Source organism: Nanorana parkeri, unplaced genomic scaffold (genome assembly GCF_000935625.1).
Source record: "Nanorana parkeri isolate BGI_ZX_2015 unplaced genomic scaffold, ASM93562v1 scaffold16, whole genome shotgun sequence".
In the NCBI taxonomy this organism is placed as follows: Eukaryota; Metazoa; Chordata; class Amphibia; order Anura; family Dicroglossidae; genus Nanorana; species Nanorana parkeri.
The window spans coordinates 3,231,890-3,255,348 of record NW_017306284.1 but is presented as its reverse complement, the minus strand read 5'-3'; the positions used below and the strand labels follow the sequence as shown (position 1 = coordinate 3,255,348).

Sequence of the window (23,459 nt, the reverse complement as noted above, 5' to 3'; positions counted from 1 at the left end):
TATATATATATAATTTATTTTTTACAAAAAGAAAACCTTGTTTATCCCAAATAAAAGATATTTGCCATGTTATCTTAAGGTGTATATCATACCAAAAACTAAGAAAAAAACATATTTTTCCAGTTTGACTAATGTTAGTTTTACATTTATTTACAAATAAAATAAAAGCATTCTCTTTTCAAATCTATTTTTTTCAACAAAATTAACAACAAAATGGTAAACAGAAATAAGGGATTAAATTAAAAAAAATTGTAATGTAAAGTTGCTTTAACCAAAATAAGTACTCGCCTGTATACTGTATATCCCTTCATAACCAAGCCATTTTTGAGTGCTGTGAAATTTTGACAATTACTTGGTTACACATTTTTGGTGATATTTAATAATCCCTAGGTTTTTATGTTCTAACCTATAATGTATACCTATAATGAATAATAACAGTAATAATAATAATTCTACCATATTTAGGAAAAAAAGTGAAGAAAAAAAACTGTTCTCTTTCTTTTTGTTATAAAAAGTATTATATAAAAAAAAATGCCAGGACAGCACACACAACCACAAAACTGACTTTAAAAACTAGGCATCCCAAAGTGATCTAATTTTTTGCCACAATTTTTTGAAAAGGAAGAAACTTTCAAATTATTTGAAATGTCAAATAACAACAAAATAAGAAAAAAAAAATCCCTCAGCATCTATTTGACTCCAACACATTTTATGGCAAACTTTCTTTAAACTGTCCTACATTTTCACTGAAATTGGTCAATTTTGCTTGTGCCTAGAGAAAATCCGATAGCCACATGATCACTCAGTACAACAATATGTTCCATAACCTTCAAGTTCGTCCTTATTTCTGGGTAACAATAGCAATCAACTATAAAAATTGATCCTGGCCTGTTTTCCCAAGACCAGTCAGCCAGAGGGTATGGGTACAGGTAGGGAGGAGTCCAAAAACTCAACTATCTCCTGGTCATCGGCCAAGGATTATTTTATGTCTGAGGGTACCTTTAAATTGTCCTATTATTAAATAATCCCATTATGTTTAATTTATTAGTACAGAAGCCTCAAAGCCTGAGGTTAAGTGTCTATCTAACAAACCCCATACAATACAGATGATGCTTTAATTGAACTTCTGTCCTGTGGTCAGTATAAATGCATGCTATTGTCAGTTATCCACACTGCTTGTATTCATACCTTTCAATGTAATTTACAAACAATAAATGTGCTGCATGTGATAATCGTGATAAATAAAGTCAAAAGGTTTTTAAGCTATTTGATGAATGAATCACCTAAAATGGATGCTGCTTCTTGATGTTCAATAGTTTTAGTTTCCTGCAGAATCAGCTGGTATCCTGAGCAGTGGCCCTGATATCCTGTTTCAGGTTGGCTCCTTTCCCTCACAGGGTCCTATGGAGCCACCCTTGTATGTGCTAGTAAGTTTGTGCCCCCACAAACACACAGGCACAGCAAGGCAAATCAATCCCCTGCCCCATGCTCCTTTCTCCTCCCTTCCTCCTTATCCCTCCTCCACGCTAGTAGATGAACAGCTGCTGGAGACTGCTCTGTCCCCTGTGATCTTGTACTGGACAGGAAGTTCATGAAAGTCGAGCTGAGAGTTGGAGCTGTTCAAAAATGTGATGACTGTAAATGTAACAAATACTTTGCTGGGAAGTGTATATTTGTATCATCTGGATTCATTATTATTATTATTACATAGTATTGATATAGCGCCAACAGTTTGAGCAGCGCTTTACAATATAAGGAAGACATTACAGTTACAATACAATTCAAGACAAGATAGTAAGGAGGGCCCTGCCCCAGAGGGCTTACAATTTAAAAGAGGAGGGGGAAATGATACATGAGGTAGCTGTGGTTATTATTATTATTATTGTTAAAAAGGATGGGAGGTTAATATTACTTTAACATTGCAGCCATGATGGGCGGATCCAGAATTTCCTCCCCTCACTGCTTGTGCCGTTGTTGCCTGCCAGAATTAATTATCAGTTTCAGTGACTTTAATGAGTGCTTTTTTAGCAACCAGAAAGAAAATAGCAGTATGTGCATAGACACGAGGAATTTGTCACAAGAACTGCAGAGGTCCGATTTCTTCAAATGGGGACCCATTAGAAGAAGAGAATATAGTTTATGATAAAACTAAAGTTCCAGATTCAGGGTTTGTCTCCTCTTCATTAACAAGCCAACAAAAAGAGTTTACTGGAGCAGGGTTTTTTTACAGCTATGAGGAAAGAAAGAAAGAAAGAAAGAAAGAAAGAAAGAAAGAAAGAAAGAAATGAACGAAACTAAAAAAGAAAAAAAAAGAAAGAAAGAAAGAAAGACATAAATGTTGCAAGTAGTTTCTGATGATTTTTGTTTTCAAGCTGTTTCACTTTGAATGGCTCCTTTAAGTGTGCTCTCTGCTGCCCAGATAACACATGTGCCAAGTGTGCTTCCACGTCCATTAGGGAGCCAACTCTTGATAGTTATACATTAAAGTCAACTCCAGTTGAAACTTTTATATTAGTTTTGGATAGAGCGTAAAGGTTTTAGAACCTTTGTCAGATTTATATTGTCCGTGTTCGCATCTGGGAGATGGCTCCTCCCTTTCTCTCTATTTCATGGGTGTCAGGAGAAGTGAGGGAAAATCCTGCACAAAGGGGAGGAAGGTATGTCAAGTTTTTATTACTGTCTGTGTCCCCAGGGGTATTTAAATTAACTTTCTATCCAAATGACAGCTGCCACACAGGAAGAAAATAGAATGTTCCTCTATGTGGGCATAGACAGCATATAATACCTGTCAGAACGGAAGTTCCAACCCTCACAAACTCACAAAAAAAATGTTCAGTGCATCAGGTCGAGACAGATCTGAATATTGCTTCTGAAAATGAGTTAGTGTGGAGGTATCTCGTTGACTTTCAGTGTCCCGGTAGTGGCATCCAGACGAAAAGATTTACAAATCGTGCCCTTGATCTCACAGCACATGGGTCTGGAGGACACCAGTGATGTCAAAGACGTGGACATTTAGGCCCCGTTCACACCTGACCGTTTTGTAGCGCGTCCTACGCTCGATGAACGCGCTACAAAACGGTCAAAAGAATAAATAGCATTGTAGTCAATGCCCTCGTTCCCACCTAGGCGTATTTCCGCCCGTCCCTAACGCCCTACAAAACGGCCCACGCCTGAAAAGGTCCCGGGACTACTTTGGCCCGTTTTGTAGGGCGTTTTCCATTGGGATACAGCCAAGTAGCCTTTGGAATCGCGCGACGGTAAAAAAAAAAAAACGCGTGACGGTCGCGCGACAGACGCGCACATTACAATACGCCTAGGTGTGAATGGGGCCTAACAGGGGAAGCTTGGATGTTCTGACACTTCCAGGATAGTCAATTTCAGCATAAACTGAATGGAGGCCCCACAGGAAAACGTATTTTGGTAAAGTAACAGCATTGATGGTAAGTAGTTTTCTTACATTTTCCATGCTGTACTCGGTTTAAAGCCCAACTCCGGACTGCTCTTAAATGTACCCATGGAGTGGGGCCACCCAACACTGCATGGGTTATATAGTCGTGTGGAAGGGAATAAGTACGAATAATTACCTTAATCCTCGCTTCTGCAGCCTCCCGTCTCTCCATGCAAACAGTTCCCCAAAGCTGCTTCTCTTTGCTGCCCAGCCATCGCAGCTCTCTGACACCCTCATGAACAATGCAAGACCAGCAGGCCCATATTGTACATGAAGATGGGCCTGCTTAAATTCTGAAGTATCGGGCAGTGCAGGAGAGTGCCAATCTGCCAGTGGTAACAAGAAATAAGGTAAGTATTTCTACCTATTATCCCACTACCATCAGCCAAACAAGCATTTAACCCATGAGGTGTGCTGGGGGGACCTCACGGCATGGGTACAATTAGAAGCAGTCCCTTGGGCTTTAAAAACTATATGGTGGTGACAGGGTATCTTTAAGGAGAGCTGCAGTTACCTTTAAGCAAGCATGCAATCAGTCATTTGTATACATGTCTCAATTTGGGTATTCTCATGGATTCGTTTGGGCCAAACTTTCAGTGGTACCTCGATAATGGTGCCTGGCCAACCACCAGCCAAACCATTTTATTTCATTTCGGATGGAGCAGGGAAGAGTTAGAACCTCTTGCGGGTTTTTGTTGCTGTATGTGTCCCAAATGTGAAAATGTCCCCTCTCTTTGTGTCAGGACAGGAATTGATAGCAGTTTTCATTGGGCATGTAGACCTTCCTGTCCCAGTGACAAATCTCCCCCCTATTTGTTGAATGGACTTCACAAAGACAGGAAGTGAGGAAAAAACACCCAATGAAGTCACAGAGATAAATAAAAACCTGTCAAAAATGTAAATTCTTCCCCACGCTATTCAAAACAAAAGAAAATTATTTTGGCGTTCGTTTTAAAGATTTTGGGGTTTATATCTAAATTAGGACCTTCTGCTAACTAATAGGGCCGAGTTTTGGCAAATTTGTTTAAATTGTCTACATAATTTTTTTTAGCAGACGAATCCAAGGAAAAAAATGAAAAACATTGCCATTCAAGTTTCCCAGATGATTCGGACAGTTGCTATCATCACGTATTAGTGTTTTGCACAGGTAACAAAAGTCTTAATCAATAAAGAGCTGGAGAGCAGACAGCCGTCAGCCCCTGGTGTCATCTGCAGTCTGTGGTAGACCTCACTCGACAGAACAGAGAATGACAAGCTAGTAGTCCTCAGCCTGCTTTTACTTCCACATTCTGTGAACAGATGGTCACTTCCTTTGTTGATATTGTTAGACCTTGTATAGGCCTCTCATTATACTGACACTAACTGACACGATACCTCTCATTATACTGACACTAACAGATGCCGCAACCTTTTTATGAATGACAAAAAGATTCCTTGGCAATTAGCTGACAACGCCTCCCTGACTTAACCACATCTAGTTCTTTCATTAGATATGAATGAGCATGATGCCTCAGAGCTGTCCCCGCTGAGACTCTGGACAACACTGATGTTCACCTCTGACCCCCACACACAGTGTAGGCGGCCATTTTGTCAGGCTACACAGTATTCAGCATGTCAGTGGTGCCTTGTGCCACAGTAATGTCACACATATCTAGGGAATGTATGAGCTACATTCTCTAGAGCAGGCCTTCTTAAACTTTCTCCACTCGTGACCCCTTTTTGGCCGAGAAAATTTTTAAGGGACCCCAACTTCGGTTTAGGAAGGTACCAAGTGCACAGGGGGGGGGCGCAAACTACACTACACTGCAAATTATACATTAAACTGAAATAAAACAATCTAGCTTGGAGCCCAGACCTCCTCGGCCGCCTGGGCTCCTCACACAAGTACCGGCCATAACCCCCTGATGGCGGTCCTCGGATCGCGACCCCCCTGTTCACTTGTGGGACCCCATATGGGGTCACGACCCACACTTTAAGAAGCACTGCTCTAGATGATGAAACAATACATTCCACCATGCCTGTGGGAGTCATGCCTGTGGCTGTCAGAGTCTTGCAGTGCCTAATGGGATTTGTGGGTTCACCACAGCTAGAGGGCCTAAGTCTGGCTAGCCCTAATCTAGGCTATTGTTTAGACTTATAATCAGGAGAGGACTAGGATGGGAATGGGGGGACATTTGAATCCTGGGCCACTATCAATAGGATGTGGTCGGCTGGTGTTTCTGAATGGAGATTAGGGTTGCCACCTTTTCTTCCAGCGAAACCCGAACACTTTAGCGACGCACGGAAATTTTTGGGGCGTATGAGTTGCGGCTTATTCATATGTAAATAGCACCGCCCATTAATATGTAAATATCACAGTTGAGGCTATTTTCAGTGGGGGGGCCATTAGCCCTTATCTTAATTTTGGTTGCCACCGTCTCCCTGACCTCTTTTGTCCGGGTTCCAGTTGCCATGAAACCCAGACACAGTATTCAAAATCCGAACTGTCCTGGACAGGTGGCAACCCTAATGGAGATACTTCAACATTCAGACATTGATCACAGCAGAACCCGCACTCAGTGACACATACTGGGCCCTATAGCTTCCTGCTCCTCATTAAGATCTATTATCATAGCATCTGGGTGAGGGAGATCTTTTAAGTGCAACTGTTTTGGACAGAGTGGAGAGGTATTAAAACACCTGTTAGGGTCCCCTGTAAGGGAGATACACCCTTTCCATGTGACCTTTATCACTAAAAATGAAAGAAAATTTCCAAGTTTTGAGGTGTTTCCAGTACAGAAATAGAGGGGAAATCTCCCAATGGTGATAGGGGTTATAGACTTAAGTTCTGCTTTAAGCACTGACTTCCTTTGTATTTTAATGAGACCAATGCCGAAATCCACAAAGGAAGCTGACACTGTTAACAAAGGGGTTTTCACTATACCCACCACTCACTATGGCAGTATGGTGTACTATGTGAGGTACACTTTCTTTCGCCCACACAAATGGGACATTTTTGGCCCTCAGACCAAAGATTGCCAGTCCTCCTCTGCTCTCAGTAAGTTGCTGCAGAGAAATCACTAATTTATAGTGAATTTATAATTTGCATTCTGTGAGCTTGTGGTCCAACCATCAATATGAAAAAATGCCTCCTTCCACAGTGATGTCACCATCTCCTAAAGACTGTACAGGCCTCATTCTCTAGAACAAGTTTCTGCCCCCCGTGGTCTTGAGTAGGCCTCATTCTCTAGAACTGTAAGAATCTGGTCTGGTCAAGCCATCAATATAAGAAATATGCCACCTGCCATGTTGTCACTATCTCCTAAATATTGTGTAGGCCTTATTCTACAAAACACCTGCCAAGCCCATTAAAAAATTCCCTTTGAAGTGCTTCATTCTGTAGTGATGTCACCGCTTCCTAGTAAACTGTCTGTATTGTCTGAAAAAAGAGATGATGCCAAAAATAGCTGGAGGATTGTGTACTTGTAGCAGATACATTTTAAAGGATCATTACATTAAAGATCCTATTCACAGCTCTATATTTTCCCTTTCCTAGTGCATTACGGCCAGTAAATGGCACTGAGGAGAAAAGGAAATAAATACTTGTTTCCTCTGCTCCTAAGCTCCATCTAGTGGCCATAATGTAGAATTACATCCCAATATATTCAACCTAAAAATGACATTTATTAAGAACGTTCGTATTTGCCATTATTCACACAAAATTAACGCTCACAGATATTTGCAGGATGAAGGGCCCTGCAAATTGTTTATAAATAGTCCCCTTTGTGTCATTAATTGGCTGAGTTCAATTTTTGCCCACCTGGCTGCTTCCAATGTGTGTAATATTTTTTGTGCCGTCACGTATATGAGAATACCAATGGATAGACTGGCAAAGCCCATTATAGACAGGCTGGCAAAGTGAATTCGAAGGACCAAATCAGGACAGTGAGCTTGCCCTTCTTCCTGCCAGCCTCTGTGCTTAATCCCACTGTCTGCTGCCAGTAAAATGAGCTTGGCATGCTCAGCAGCGTCTCTTATTATTACACTTCATTGTGAATTCCAAAGAAAAGGAGCAAACTGCAACACAGATGTAAACAGGTAAAAAAAAATGCACTGACAATCTACAAGCATTTCTACACATACTAACTAGTAGTATGCACAAATGCTACAGCGGTTGTACTTAATCTAAGCAAAGCAGCTTACTTACTTCTCAGGCTCCTTTTCATTTTGCTGCTTTGACTGTGGCTGGAGAACATTATTAACCAGTTCAGTGATCCCACTAAAGGGAAACCACCTGTTTGGATAAGCAAACAAGGCAACTTTACCACAATGAGTACAAGCAACAGACCCGAAAGGTTGTCACCCCAAGCCACTACAGGCTAATCTTGAAGTTGGAGTCAGAAATTCAGCAAGCTGTTGACAATGGATCATATGTACTTGCATTTGTGTTGTTAAATGTTAACTGAATTTTACATAAAGTTAGTACAGGGCCTACCTAGAGCTGGTACTAGACCTTCTGCTGCCCACTTAACAACATGAATTATAATTGACTTCCTCCCAAAATGTGATCTTATTTTATATGTAGTTTCAAGATTAAATAGGAAGATGTGTTTCAGCTGTGTACACAATGAGATGAATTTATCAAAACTGGAGCAGACAAAAAATAAAGTAGCTGTGTATGGCAACCAATCAGCTTTTATCTTTCATTTTCAAGTCGTAACTGAACAAACTGAAGAGAGAAGCTGATTGGTTGCCATGCACAGCTGCTCCAGATTTTGTCTGCTCCAGTTTTGATAAATCCCCCTCATTGTTTTGCATTTTTTTCCTCTATGACCAAAATGTTGATGCATAGCAACATGCCCAAAACCTAAATAAAGACATGGAGCATTACTGTTGGAGGTCCAATCCACCTCCATCATCTGTTTGTACCTCTGAAATGTAATTCTCTTCTGTGTTCCTAATAGAGAATAATGAAGTGAGCATACACATACTGTCGCTCGCTCACTTTCCGATCATCTCCCTACAGAGAGCAGTGACTGTCAGTAGATAGGCAGAGCACGCTGTCACTCACGCAGCCTGGTGGATCTCGACAACATTGTCAGGATCCGTCCCGGCTGCGGCGCTTTCAGTATATAGTGAGCAATAGCTCGCTATATAATGAGCTTTGGGTCACGGGAGCATGCTAGTATATGTCCTCCCGTGACCCTTAAGAGAACTATGGGATAAAAAGGTTACCCCATAGTTCTCTTTTAAATAAAGTCTGGGGTTTTGTCATGTTTGGCATTGCAAGTAAAAGTCTGGGATTTGGTCATGAAAACAAGTAAGCCTGTCCATGGAAGGAACACCTTATGGCTGCTTTTGGGTGCTCTGTTGAAAAATAGATATATACTGGGTAATTTGTTCTATTCATGCAACCATTGCTGTCCAATATTATGCAAGAGTCACAAGTCTTGAGCTAAAAATGCTGCTTTATCTTCAAGCTACCAGCTGAAAGCACTTACCTCTGGGGCTTCTTGTAGGAGACCAAGCCTGATTGGTGAATGGAACCTATGCTCCTTAGGTCCCTCTGAGTTTAGAAAACAAAAATAATGCAGTTGCAAGCTCCAAGGTTAACTGGCCCCACCGTCAGCAAGTAAACTTAATCATGCATGCCCATGAATAATAAGAAATAACTGGTAAAATTGTAAGGTCTTGCTTGCTTATACCCACTACTTCATCTCTGATATGTTTTAATGGAAGTCTAGAAAACAATGGAGCAAGATTATTGTTTTTTACATTATTGTTGCAACTTCTGTTCCAGAGATTTTAACAGATACAGTATGTCTGGAAGTCTGGCAGCTTGTTTTTTCATCAAAAAGGCTTTTTGTTGTGTTTGGTGAGCTGCTATGGGCCTCTCTATTTCAACCAGCCATTAACTGTATTGCTTATTTCCTTCTGCTATGACGTTACAAACAGAAGGTTTCTTTTGATCTGCCATCATTTAAAAAAAATGAATGCCAGTATGCTACAAATTAGATGATTTTGCTTCAAATCCTTTCATTCTTTTTCTACGCAGTTCCCAGTGCAGAGAATACCTGCAAGGATAGTAGAACGCCCACCTATATCCCTCACTGATGACTCATCTGTCTAGTACAGGGAGGGACAAAAGATGTCTAGGAAGTCCTGCTGCTAGATGGTTTCCAGCACTTTCTAAAGTGGCTCTATTGCTGAAATACAAATGCTCAAAAATGTGTCCGTTGCAAACAAGTGAATTAATACTCACATCTCGTGCTACACAAATAGCCAATCCATTCTATCCTAAAGAGAAACACCTGCTTTAAGAAGCTTTAGAATCTGACACTTCTGGGAGTGTCAGATTCCTGGTTGTATTGCTGCTTGAAGAATCTACAGAATTCCTGGTTTCCCACTTGGCACTGTGGTTTCTCCTGCTAACTCCTACGTCACAGGACACAGTAGTGATGTAGGGGCAGTGGATCAAACTGCTAGGCACAGTGGGGTATTGGGAATCCAACACTCCTAGAAATGACCGATTCTGAACATTCAATGGTTTTTCTTTGATACAGTGGAGACTGGCAGGTGAGTAATAACTATTTTCTATGCAGGGGCCACTTTTTTGGAGCATTTTTATTTTAATGACAAACTGCTATATGGATAACAGACTATCTGACCCAGCAAAGATTAATCATTATAATTGGAGACTTTAATGTAACAGTGAGGTTACCCAATCTGTTTTGTGATGCTTCATGAACTGTATACTTAAACTGTGGCTAGTATTCATGGTGGAGATGTTTATTTGGCCCGATCTGACATTGTTAACAGGCTACTGGATATATGACTCTCAACTTCAAGATCATCCACTACAGAGAGGCAGAAAAGAAAAAGCCAGTAGCCAGTGAAAGGATGTCAGCTACAATAGTCAGCCAGCAAAAAGATGTAAGAAAAACACAGGTCTCACACTGAGAACTAGTCCACAAGCAGGCAGTAGGAAAAGACATCCAGCTAATGTGGATGGGGTAAGAAAGCTGCATGCAGCCATCTTACAAAGCCAATCAGGAAGCAGATGACACACTGGATGCAGCCTATCAGGTTTAAGGTTTACCTAACACCAAAACTGCATAAAAGCAAAAACACAGCAAAACAAAACCAAAAAATAAAATTCAAGCCTACTGCACCGTGAGGAAATTTACTTACTGTGAGTGCTGGGGTTTTTGTTCTTCTTTCACCCTAAAAAGATAAGTTTGTACAGCTGAGGGCAACATATAGGAATCATACCACTATGAAGCAACACTGGTGTGGTTTAAAGCAGGAGTGGACACAGAGGCGTATCTATGGTAAAGAGCACCTATGGCAAACACTGAAATTGCGCCCTTCTCCAAACATCTGACGCCCTAGTTTTTGGCACACTCAGACACACATACAAACTAGAGTTGCTGGGCCTGTAAGGTTGGTGCAGAATATGGAACGTACAGCACAGCGTACAGAATGAGTCAGTGCGGAATATAACATGTACAACAAGGTGTATATTTGATGCAGCATAGACTAGGGAACGTACAGCATGGCATATAGAATGAGGCAGTGTAAATTAGGGAACATACAGCATGGCATATAGAATGAGGCAGCATGGACTAGGGAATGTACAGCATGGCATATAAAATGAGGCAGCATGGACTAGGGAATGTACAGCATGGCATATAAAATGAGGCAGTGTGAAATAGGGAACGTACAGCATGGCATATGGAATGAGGCAGCACGGATTAGGGAATGTACAGCATTGCATATAAAATGAGGCAGTGTGGAGTAGGGAACGTACAGCATGGCATATAGAATGAGGTGGTGTGGAATAGGGAACATACAGCATGGCATAAAGAATGAGGTGGTGTGGAATATGGAAGGTACAGCATATGTAAAATATATTTTTGTACCTTAATAGAATGATCCCAGCTCCATTCAGATAGTGCGAACCTGCAGTTAATTGCAGTGAAAGCTTAGGGGTGTGAGCCTCTTTATTTATATTGTGCTCCATTCCGACCCCTATCAGCACGGACCTGCATGAATTGCAGTGACACCAAAGCCAATCGGCCCCCCAGTCCCAGCCATGAGGAGATGTGTTTGTCTTTTTAGTTAAAGGAGAATTATGAGGCGAGTGATTTTCACTCAGCCTCATAATCTGAGCCGACCTGTGACAATGAAACTGTCACAGGTCGGCTCAGTAGATCGGGAAGTGAGCGAACACATACCGGCGTTCGCTCACTGCTCTCTGCCGGGACAGGGGAGGGGCTGGATTCCCCCCTCCGCGCTCCGATCCTCCAGCGCTGACTGGCGGAATGGACGGGGAAGGGGGCGGGTACAGCTGGCTCTGCCTCTAGATAGGCAGAGCCAGCTGTCACTCACGCAGCTGGGCGGATCCAGACATAATTGTTGGGATCCGTTTCAGCTCCGGCGTCTCAGTATACCGTGAGCTGTAGTTTGCGGTATACTGAGCTTTGGGTAACGGGAGGACGCTAGTTTGTGTCCTCCCGTTACCCTTCGGAGAACTATGGGGAAAAGCCCTGACCCCATAGTTCTCCTTTAAGTTGTGCTCCATTCAGACTTTCCTTCGGCATGGATGAAGCAATTGCAGTCAAAGACAGCTCAGCAATCACTGCTATAACTTGTAAACAAGCAGCTGGGGCATAGGAATATCTACAACACTCAATTCCTCTGCCGGGCTCTGCATTACATGAGTCATCATTCAGAGCCCGGCAAGGAAGTGAGTAGTGTAAATTTCTCTGCCCCAGCTCTTTGCTTACGTGTAAAAGCAAAGATCGGCTGCGCTATCTGTCACTGTGGGTCTGCGCTAATGGGAGGTCTGAATGGGGTGCAGCTAAACTAAAGGGGCAAACACCGCCACTGTCCCTGAGTAGTGCCGCATCCCCCCTCAAGTGGCACACATGGCACGTGCCCTGCCTAGCCATACCCTAGATATGCCACTGGGTGGACAAATGTGTCCACCCAGTGGAGCCAGTCTGTCCAATCCAGGAGCCAGCAAGATATTTTAGGATCCAGCTTGACTGACAACAACTAAAGGAAACCTCGAAAGTTGGGTGCCAACTGTAATTTTTAGTAGCACTGTCTCCCTAGCTCCTGGGATTTGTCTTGCCTTGGTTTAACCTCTTGCCATCCGCCCGTAGTAGAAAAACGGACGGACGGCACTGCTGCATCTGCGGGTTGCCGTCTCCAGACGGTCCCACCCAAAACTACTATTTCAGGTTTTTTTGTTTTTCAATTCCTGGCAAAGTTAATAACTCACTGGTTTCTTACACCTCTCAAAGACTCCAGTGGTGAAGGAAAATACCCATTTTGGCCCAATTGCTGCAACTGTTGCAAAGCCAATTGTCTTTTCTGATTATCAGTTGTAATTTGTCCCCTATAACTATACTTGTTTAGCAATGTTGAAGATGTTTCACTTCCTCAGTTCCAATGACTGATAAAACTTCTTTAACATAAAACATGGGCAGCACAGTGGTGTAGTGGTTAACACTTCTGCCTTGCAGCACTGGGGGTCCCTGGCTTGAATCCCAGCCAGGTCACTATCTGCAAGGAGTTTGTGTGGGTTTCCTCCAGGAAACATCCAGGTTTCCTCCCACACTCCAAAGACATGCTGGTAGGTTAACTGGCTCCTCTCTAAGTTGGCCCTGTATGTATGCATGTGAGATAGGGACCTTAGATTGTAAGCTCCTTGAGGGCAGGGACTGATGTGAATGTGCAACTATGTAAAGTGCTGCGTAAATTGCCAGCGCTATATAAATACCTGTAATAAATAAATTAAAGTGCAATTGCATCCAAAACTTTTTAGGTTTGGAACATATGTCTATGTTCCCAATAGGGAGATTGACCTTCTCTATTTGTCCTGTTAACCATTATTACTAAAAGTGGAAGTGAAAGAAAATCCCAAATTTTGAGTGATCATCAGAACAGGAATAGATGGGAAATCTTCCAACAGAGAAACTCGTTCTGGTCACAATGCTGACCACCAGGAATTTTCCTCACTTTAGAGGGATTTCCTCTCACTTCCTGTTGTAGCTATCGGACAGGAACTGAAGAGAAAGGGACACATATGGCAAAAAGCTGTCAAGGGCTATAATCTTCATTTACTCTATTCAGAGCTGGAAAAAAAAAAAAAAGGTTTTGGGATTAGTTCTACCTTAAATTGTGACTGAATTAAGCTTGTATACATGGACTTTTGGGATCAGTTAAAGTCAGTCTGTACATTGCTTTTATTTTTCCATACCAATGAATGTGAAAGGCAAATGTATGGTGAATGCATTTAAATACATGGCACAAGCATCTAAAACACCTGTTTACACTATGGCATTCAAAACTGGCCTCTAAAGGGATGCTGACACCCTGCTCGAGAAGCCACTTTAGCTTGCCTTAGGTGCTACTGTAGCTGAATCACTGTGCATGAGTTGCAGGTACATTTCAGAATACAATATCTTGTGTAAAACTAAGATCATAGTTACATTTAAGTGAAAATAAATACTTTTTCAGCCCATTTCCCATTATCCCTCACTGTATATTGTTTTTTTTTAACAAATAGTGTTTTGTGAATCTGTTGCAATGTTTCCTGCCTGGTAACTGATCCTTCTGGTAACTGCTACTGGCAGGGTCACTTTAACAGTTGGTTGGTGACTGAGAAAGTACTGAAACTGGTGAAAAGCCAGGTAACAAGAATTTAAAGAATCGGCTGCCAGCACATTTCTCTTATGACAAGTTTACTCTAAAACTCCCTCAACCAATATTTGTCAGTCCATCTGCATGTCACCTGTGCAGAAGCCCTCTACCTGATTTCTAGCTGAGATGGCCTGCCTTCTTGAAGAACACAGGCACCTGCTGCAATGTTTAAATGGTGGGACTGTGTCACTGCCCCAATGCGCCTCCCTACTAGAGCCCGGGAACCTCCTTAATGCTAGGTATAATCCAATGTAACCTCAAAGGGGGCGTATGTGCACTTTGACCAACCAGAAACATCAGGAGAACTAGGTTGTCTTGTATGGCTGCCAGACAGTGAGGCCCTTGATAAGCAGCCCACGTTTGACAGAGAACAACAGAGAACATTAAAACTGCCACAAACTACAACAATGGAGGGTTCATTGGAGATGCATAATTCATTTATTAATAACATTTCCTTGGATCATGTCAATACATTTTTTAACTAAATTTTCTCTAGCAGATAAAAAAAAAGGTTCCTCAATAAAAATAACTGAAACTACAACCCCCAACAACAGGTCAGATCTTATCTGTCATCGTCTAGGACAGTCTTTCTTGACTAGGCTGTGGCACCCTGGGGTGTTTTGTGGCTTCCTCAGGGGTGCCTTGAAATTTCCACACATCATCATGCCTTTCCATGGTCTAGGCAGGTTGCCGCCAGCACCATGGAAAGGAATGATGGTAATTGAAGGAGGGAGGGATCCATGCAGAAAGTTCACCTCTATCCTGGCCTGATTTACCTTCCACCCTCTGCCTTGCAGCCACATGATGTAATGGAAGGCCTCTGATGTAAGGGGGGACTTCTGATGTGACAGAGGAACTCTGATGTAAAAGGGTGGGACTTTGATGTTGTGAAAGGGGGGGAGGGGACACTGATGTGAAAGAGGGATCCTGATGTTAGGGGGGCGTTTGATGGGAAAGGGGTCTCCTGATGTGAAAGGGGCTCCTAATGTCAAAGGTGGGCTCTTGATGTGAAGGGGGGTTCCTGATGTGAAGGAGGGCTCTTGATATGAAGGGTGCTCATAATGTAAAGGGGGGCTTCTGATATGAAGGGGGCTCCTGTTGTGAAGGGAAGAGACTCTGATGTCAAAAGGGCCTTCTGACGTGAAGGGGGTGGTCTTGATGTAAATGAGGACTCTGATGTGAAAGGGGGGCTCCTAATGTAAAGGGGCTCCTGATTTGAAGGAGTTACTCTGAAAGAAACCCCACTTTTTTGTGTTTTTCAATTGGCTCCCCTCCCTAAAATCCATACCAAACCCCTATCTGGAATAAACATGTGGTATGGATTTTGCAAGGGCATATGTTTTTTTACATGTAACCATTTATATTTTTTACATTTTAGTCTGGGATTTCTCGAGATTTTGCACACTTTTAAAGGCAGGGACTTACAAAAGGTCAAGTAATGCTGGTCTAGGGTGTAAAACTAAAAAAGGAGAGGTACAGGTACTGCAGGGAGCTGATGACTGGATTACCTCATAATCCTGACAGGGTCTCTATTAACTTCCTGTTCTGGGGTGACAACCCTCTCTCACTGTACTGCCTCCAGGCCCGGATTCCCCACAAGGCCACCGAGGCCTGGCCTCGGGGCGGCAGGGCGCAGAGGGGTGGCAGCGGTGTCCTTGTGGGGAAGTTCCGGCCGTCGGGCGGTAAATTGCCCTCTCTACATTTAGTCCTGCTTTGCACAAGCAGGACTAAATGTAGAGTGAGGCAGCCGATTGTTTGTTTACATGTGAACTCGGCGATGTTGCCGAGATCACATGTAAACAGTCTGCAGCCTCCTCCCCTCCCCCCTGCACTTACCTCTCTCCTCTGGTTCCGTCCTCCGGGCTCCGCCGCCGAGTCCGTCTCCTCACTGCAGTGAGCGGAAGGGTTAAAGGAGAACTATGGGGTCAGTGTTTTTCCCCATAGTTCTCCTTAGGGTAACGGGAGGACACAAACTAGCGTCCTCCCGTTACCCTAAGCTCAGTATACTGAGACGCCGCTGCCGGAGTGGTTCCTGACGTAGATTACGGGATCCGCCCAGCTGCGTGAGTGACAGCTGGCTCTGCCTATCTAGCTGTAGCTCACGGTATACTGAGACGCCGCAGTATAGCGCGAGCTGCTGCTCGCAGTATACTAAGACGCCGCAGCTGAAGCGTATCCCGACAATTATGTCTGGATCCGCCCAGCTGCGTGACTGACAGCTGGCTCTGCCTATCTAGAGGCAGAGCCAGCTGTACCCGCCCCCTTCCCCGTCCGTTCCACCAGTCAGCGCTGGCAGATCGGAGCGGGGAGAGGCGAATCCAGCCCTCCCCCTGTCATGGCAGAGAGCCGTGACAGGATCGAGAGGTGAGCGAACCTGGTATGTGTTCGCTCACCTCCCGATCTACTGAGCCGACCTTTGACAGTCTCATTGTCACAGGTCGGCTAGAACTATGAGGTGAGTGGAAATCACTCATCTCATAGTTCTCCTTTAAAGGTAACCCTGCCGCTCCGTTTAGATAGTGAGAGGGGAGAGCTGTGCTCTTCCCCTCTCACCTGTCACAGGAGTTCCAGCACAGTGCTGTGCTAGAACTCCTGCATTGGAGGTCAATAAAGAGAACCTGCCACCTCCAATTGCTATCACACAGTGGATTGTTTTCTTCTGTGTGATAGCAATAAAGTTAGGTGGAAAAAAAAATTAAATTGGGGCGGCAGGGAGAGTAAATCCGGCCCTGACTGCCTCCATACATCATGTACATTACTTAGTGAGGAGGTGCCTTGTAGTTCACAAAGGATAGCAAAGACGGCTGATAACATTGTAAAGGCCGTGACACACTGCACGCGAAGCCGTGCAGAGCGAAGCAAAGCTATCCAGCACGGAGCTTTGTGTGCAGTGTGTGAGCTGAGTGCAGTGAGATGGTTGACTGCACCTTCAGCCAATCGGCTCGTGCTTAACAACCGGCCAGACGTCGCATCCCATTGCACCGGTTTATACGCACGAGTCGATTGGCTGAAGTTGAAATTGTTCATCTTGGCACGCTCAGCTCCGCGAGCTCTCGCCAGCTGAGGTGCCCAGAAGAAAATGACATGACACACTGCTCGCAAAGGCAGCTTGCCACTGCTCCGCGCTGCTTCGCCTGCAGTGTGTCAAGGCCTTAAAGGAGAACTATGGGGTTAAGGCTTTTCCCCATAGTTCTCCTTAGGGTATGGAGCGGTGACAGAGCGGTGGGTGTGGAGGGGTGACAGAGCGGGGGGTGGGGAGTGGTGACAGAGCTGGACGGTGGAGCTGTGACAGGCTCTGTCACCTCCCTCAGCCTCTGTCCCGGCCACTGCTCTTTCCTGTCACAGGAGTTCTAGCACAGTGCCGTGCTAGAACTCCTGTGTTGGAGGTGACAGGGTCAATAAAGAATACCTGTCACCTCCAAATGCTATCACACAGGGGCTTGTTATCCCCTGTGTGATAGCAATAAAGTTAAATGAAAAAAATTGTTTACAAAAGTAAAAAATAATAAATTAAAAAAATAATAAAATGAGAAAGTAAAAAATAATAACAACTATTTAAAAATGTAAAAAAATAAAAAGGTGATAAAGTAAAAATAATAAAATAAATGAAAATTAATTTTTTTTACAAAGCAAATAAAAATTGAAAAAATTAAAACCTGCCCCCATCACCTGCATGCAAATAAACGCTCAGTGTTTTCAACCGAAATCGTTTGCAACCACACTCGCAGGGCGTTATTGCGGCGGGAAACCGCGCAATCTGCCTGGCACGACTAGGGTGCCATTAGGAAATAATGGCATTGCCAGCGCGCCCGGTCATCAAGTACGAAACCGAGCGGATGGCTGGGCAGTCACGGAATCGCACACCACTGCCGATCGCGCTGGCAGTGCCATTATTTTCTAATGGCACTCCATTCGCGCCAGGCAGACCGCCGCAATACCATCCGGGCGGTCCCACACGATCGCGGTTGAAAACATGAATAGGAGAAATGATCCCAGAGTCAGATGCGTTATCGGATTTGTGGTTTCACTACAGCGGTGTGAAAGCAAATACAAATGTTTTATTGTTCTAAAACAGTCTTAAATTAACGTTCTTCATACACATAACGAAATTGGCCTAAAATCATTAGTCTATTGTTTTTTTTAAAACGTCACCTGTCCCCTTAAGAAAAAGGTCATTGGTATCGGCAAGTACATGAGGGGAAGTACTTGTACTTGGTCTTGAAAAAGTGGTATCGGGACATCCCTACTATTCACTATTTGACAATGCACACTGTAATGTTTTGGTTCATATAATGCCCCTACGTGGGCTGTTTGCGGTTAAGAAAATGGGAAATGGCAAAATAATAAAAAAACTTCTGCAATGGAAAAAAAATCAAATCGAAACGGAAAAATAAATATACAAAAATTAGTAGAATAATAAAAAATAAAATATAAAGTAGAAATAATTTGTCTACCTTTAGGATTATAACCTCTAAATAAAAATATAAGAGTTACTATACAATACAGATCATTTGCAAACATGATGTTTTACCCCTAACCCGACAAACAGGTCCCTCTAAAGGTGGCCATACACTCTACAACCATCGCAAGACCTTAGTCTTGCGATGGTTGTACAGGGATTAAAAAAACGTACGATCTGCCCATCTTGGACAGGCAGATCGCCCTCTCAATCATCGCAAGCCCGCCCCCCTGAGGGGCGGGCTTCCGATGACCGCAATGCTGAACGGGCAGTGTGCGCGTGCGCACTCCGGCCCGTCCGGCATTTGTCTTCCGAGCACCGTTCTAACCAGCCGAGAACGATTCCCGGCTGGTTTTCGAACATGCTGGTTCGACAGAAGACGTGCGACCGTACAGTAGAAACGGTCGCACGTCTCCGTTCACACTGCTCGATTCTCGTACGATCGCGGGATTTCCCGCGATTCTCGTACGAGAATCGAGCAGTGTATGGGCACCTTAAGTTTCTGTTTGCCTGAAGCAGGGTCTGCTTTCCCGCTACTGACGATGACAATATCAGTACAGGCTGGACACACATCCCACTTCGGATGACAAAGACTCCGGAATAATCCACAAAATCGACTCACTTTACAGCCTTTCATTTCTCGGCTTCCAAAATTAGCTCCAAGCTCTGATTCTATATTTAAAAGCAGCGAAGCCAAAGTAGAAATTGATTGCCGTTATCTGGTCTAGCCAAGTTTGGCAGCGCTCACATTTAAATTTGGAATTATATTTATATAGTGTGAAAGCACTGATGATCCAGGCAATAAACTGTGAAAGACAAACAAAGCTTCCAAAGCAAGCTTAGGTAACCCTCTGCTCACTAGCTGATGGGGAATTACAAATAGCGGAAAGGCTTGTCTGGGCATTTGATAGGTGATGGAAGCTACCGATCGCTTTTTTTTCGGAGGGAAAGCCCCTGTTTTGGACCCAAGTCTCTTGTTACTGTCGTTTTACCATGCAGCTACAAATCGATTGGACAGATTAGGGAGGTCCTCATATTACATATGGGTTGGGTTGGGTTGGCTCTTGGGAGGAGTTATGCAAATATGAAAGTGCCTTCATGGGTGGGTGGGAGTCCAGAGGACTAGGCATACTGTATTGGCATGCAGGTAGCATCCACATGTGATGTTGTGCCAGTAACAGTAAAGTAGAGTAGGGGAAGGATAGAACTTCAGTTAGATTTATATTTCTGTCTGTGTTTCTGTTACATACAGGAAGTGAGGGAAAACCTACAACAGAAACACAGACAGCAATATAAATCTAACTGAAGTTCTATCCTTCCCCTACTCTACTTTACTGTTACTGGCTCAACATCACATGTGTACGCTACCTGCATGCAAATACAGTATGTCTAGGAACACGCACTCCTCCGAACTGACACCCACCCATGAAGGCATTTTGATATTTGCATAACTCCTCCCAAGAGCCAACCCAACCCAACCCATATGTAATATGGGGACCAACCTAATCTGTCCAATAATTTTTTATCCAATCAGGCAGACCCTTGCACCATATAGTTATTGGTAGATCCAAAGGAGATTGTTTAATCAGATTGTAATCTGTGTGGTGACCTTAACAGAGAAATCTCAGCAATTCAATCACTTCAGCTTCTGGTCTGCTTGAATTGAAGTTAACTAAAATTCCCCCCAACTTTATAAGATCAGGGGATGTCTTTATCACAAGCATGTGGGTAAAGGACACACCCTTGCCGCACCTCCAGTTATGTGGACTGAAGCCAGTTTAGGATAGAGAAGAATTAGAACAGCTGTCAAGTTTTTATTGCTGTCAGCAGAGCAGTAGCTAGCTCCTTTTGCCCCCGAGGCAAGAACAGAAAATTGTGCCCCCCAACAGACCTGTGCAGTATGTGACGTCCTGCGCCCCGCCTCCAGGATGGCGGAGTGCATGCGCAGAATGCGCTGGTGACCAAATCCAAAATAGCATAAAAATTTGTTTTGTTTGACAAAACTAATGAAAACATTTTTAGTTTCTGTTCATTTCGTCCGAAACAAATTTTTAGTCTTTGCAAAGATGGGAGGGGCGGTTGTTTACCTTTTAATTATTTATTATTTTTTTCACTGTTGGGGAGCTTTGGGGAAATATCGGGGGTCTAAACAGACCCCTGACATTTCCCTTTTGAAATAGAAAAAGAGATTGAGGACACAGAGTCCTCTGCCCATACAGGTGGGGGAGAGCAGCAGGGATCCGAGGAGAAGCTGGAGCCTGTGCCGCACCTCTTTACCCTGCCGAGCCGCTGCTGTGTTGGCCGACTGGTGCCGATGTTGCCAATGGCGCCTTGTGCTCGCCATGGCAACGGGCGCAGCCAGGCCAGCCCTGGCTGCACCCTCTTTCAGCTGCGCCTGAGGCGAGTGCCTCACTCGCCCCATGGTAGCTACAGCCCCGGGTGTCTGTGTCCCCGATATGGAGTTTCACTTTGTCTATTTGTCCTGGTAAACCTTATCACTGAAAGTGAAAGAATTGACTCGCCGCCCGGGTTCCTAATTGGCTGGCACTATGCTGATTGGCCAGGAAGCCGGCTTCCCAGCCAATCAGCATTGAGCTGGCTAAACAGCACGGAGCCAGCTTCCTGTCGGGCAGCGGGTATTGACACGCCGCACGGATTCCTGATTGGCCGGGAAGCCGGCTCCATGCTAGCAGAAGTACCGGTATTGGTACTCGGTATCGGTAAGTACCAAAAGATAAATACCGGTACTTGGACCGGTATCGGTGCATCCCTAATGGGCAGTATTGGTCAGGAAGAATTAGAACCTGTTTTTTTTTTTATTATTGCTGTCTATTTCTGTGCATTTTCAGTCCCCAGACATACAACAGCCCAACATGTGTTGGGCTAAAGTGGAAATCGGGCCAAAATGAGGAGAAGTTCCACCTCTGACAGATGTTAAAAGAACAAATGTTCCTATAGAAACTCATGAACTGGTGACATTTGTAAAATTTTGGATCCCCTCTCATTTTCTTTCAAGGTGTCAATGGCCCTTTTATAGTTAGGTTAATCTCCCAAATGGGGACACAGACATAGGTTCTACCCCTGCTCAACTCTATCCAAAGCTAGAAAAAGCACAATGGCATGTAGCCACTGCAGAGATGTTGATGGTGGCAATCAAATGACCAAAGTTTGGGACAACTGGACTAGAAAACTGAAGCTGACTTTCTGAGAATTATTGTTTTTTCTGCTGCCTGTAGGTGACAGGTACACTTTATCAGCATGGCATCATATATGTCTACTTCTATACAGAGCTAGCAGAATATTTTTCTCTCCCTGAATTGCTTATTAAGAGAACCCAATTCACAGATTTGGCCTATTCAGCTCACAAAGCACGAATGGGAAGCGGGATTCCTGGTTTCCTGTTTCCAGCTAATTACATCTCTCTCCATTCATGTCTTAATTGCAGTTGTCATTCATTTAAAGCATCGGCACCATCCACATTTCCTTTTTTAACAAGCAGGCTATTTATAAGTAAAAGCATGCACAGAAAGTCATTATGGGGCTGCAGAACATGTGTTTTCCTCCTCGCGAGCTGCAGAACTTTCTGTATGTAATTATAAAACCATATATTCTGCAAACTGAAGTACACAATATGCGGAAAGTCTTGACCGCACTCTTGCCAACATAACTACAGAAGGAAAAAAGGTACAGCAACCAAATAGCAGGATACGGAGCAACTCCAATCAATCAATGTGGTCATGATTTGCAAACCCAACAAGTACCCACACAGGTATTAATGACCTATTTACTCTTTAAGTAGAATGGAAGCCAACATTTTTTTAGCATTGGATAGAGTAAGGGAGGGGTATAACCGGGTGCGTAACTAGAAATCACAGGGCCCCATAGCAAAATTTTGTATGGGGCCCCGTGATTGCTAGTTATGCCACTTGCAGAGCCCCAGCGGAGAGTGACCCTGCAGAGCCCACCATAGACTATCTATAGTGGGCTCTGCAGGGTCTGAGATCTCTTACCTGTCAGCCACTCTGTGGTCGCCGGGCCCCGACTCCTGTTCGGTCCACGCCTCCTGTTCCGTCCCAGGGCCCCGCCTCCTCTGCTATCGACGGGCCCCGCCTTCTCTTACATCACTGGCCCCACTTGCTCTTAGGTCGCTGGGCCCCGCCTCCTCCATTCCGTACACCGCCCTCATCTGCCGCAGCGGCTGGCTGTTACTGACACAGCTCCGCAGCAGCTATGAGGAGAAATGCGCCGTGGCCGTTGCTGAGCTTTGTCTGTGACAACCAGCATCCCCACATGCCATAGCGACCCAGGCGGCCCTGGCCGGGCCCCCCTGTGCCCGGGCCCCATAGCGGCCGCCTGGGTCGCTATGGCGATTGTTACGCCACTGGGTATAACCCCTGCCAGCTTTCCTTGCCTTCTGTGTCCCATTAAAGAGATGTCCTTTCACTTCCTATGTGATAGCCACAAAAGGAAATGAGAGAAAATCCCTTTAAAGTGAGGGAAGTTCCTAGTGGTCAGCAGGGTCACCAGAATTAGTGTCCCCACTGCAGGATTTCTCATCTATTGCTTTTCTGATGCCAAGCCAAACTTTGGGATTTTCTTTCCATTTCACTTTTGATGATAACAGGCACCTGGACAAATAGAGATGGTGAATCTCACTGACAGAGATTGCTGAGCCTGATGAAGGGGACCCTGCGCGACCCCAAAAGCGCTGGTTCTGATATCATGACGTTTTAAATAAACAAGTACTTTGGATTACAATACTCTTGGTGTGCTGGTGACATCTATTTACCAATATGATCTGGCGGCGCCATCCGCAGTCATTACAAGCACCACCCCCTCGTTAGATTGGGGTTTTTGATA

The 23,459-nt window shown here is 44.1% G+C and overlaps 1 protein-coding gene across 1 annotated transcript in view; it reads right to left on the bottom strand.

The window, feature by feature from the left end:
* RIMS2 (regulating synaptic membrane exocytosis 2) overlaps positions 1–23,459 on the bottom strand; it is a 532,133-nt gene that overhangs the window by 458,471 nt on the left and 50,203 nt on the right. The window contains exon 2 of the mRNA XM_018559015.1: positions 10,619–10,651. Within this exon, the coding sequence (XP_018414517.1) occupies positions 10,619–10,651 (33 nt within the window). The remainder of the gene's footprint in view (positions 1–10,618; positions 10,652–23,459) is intronic.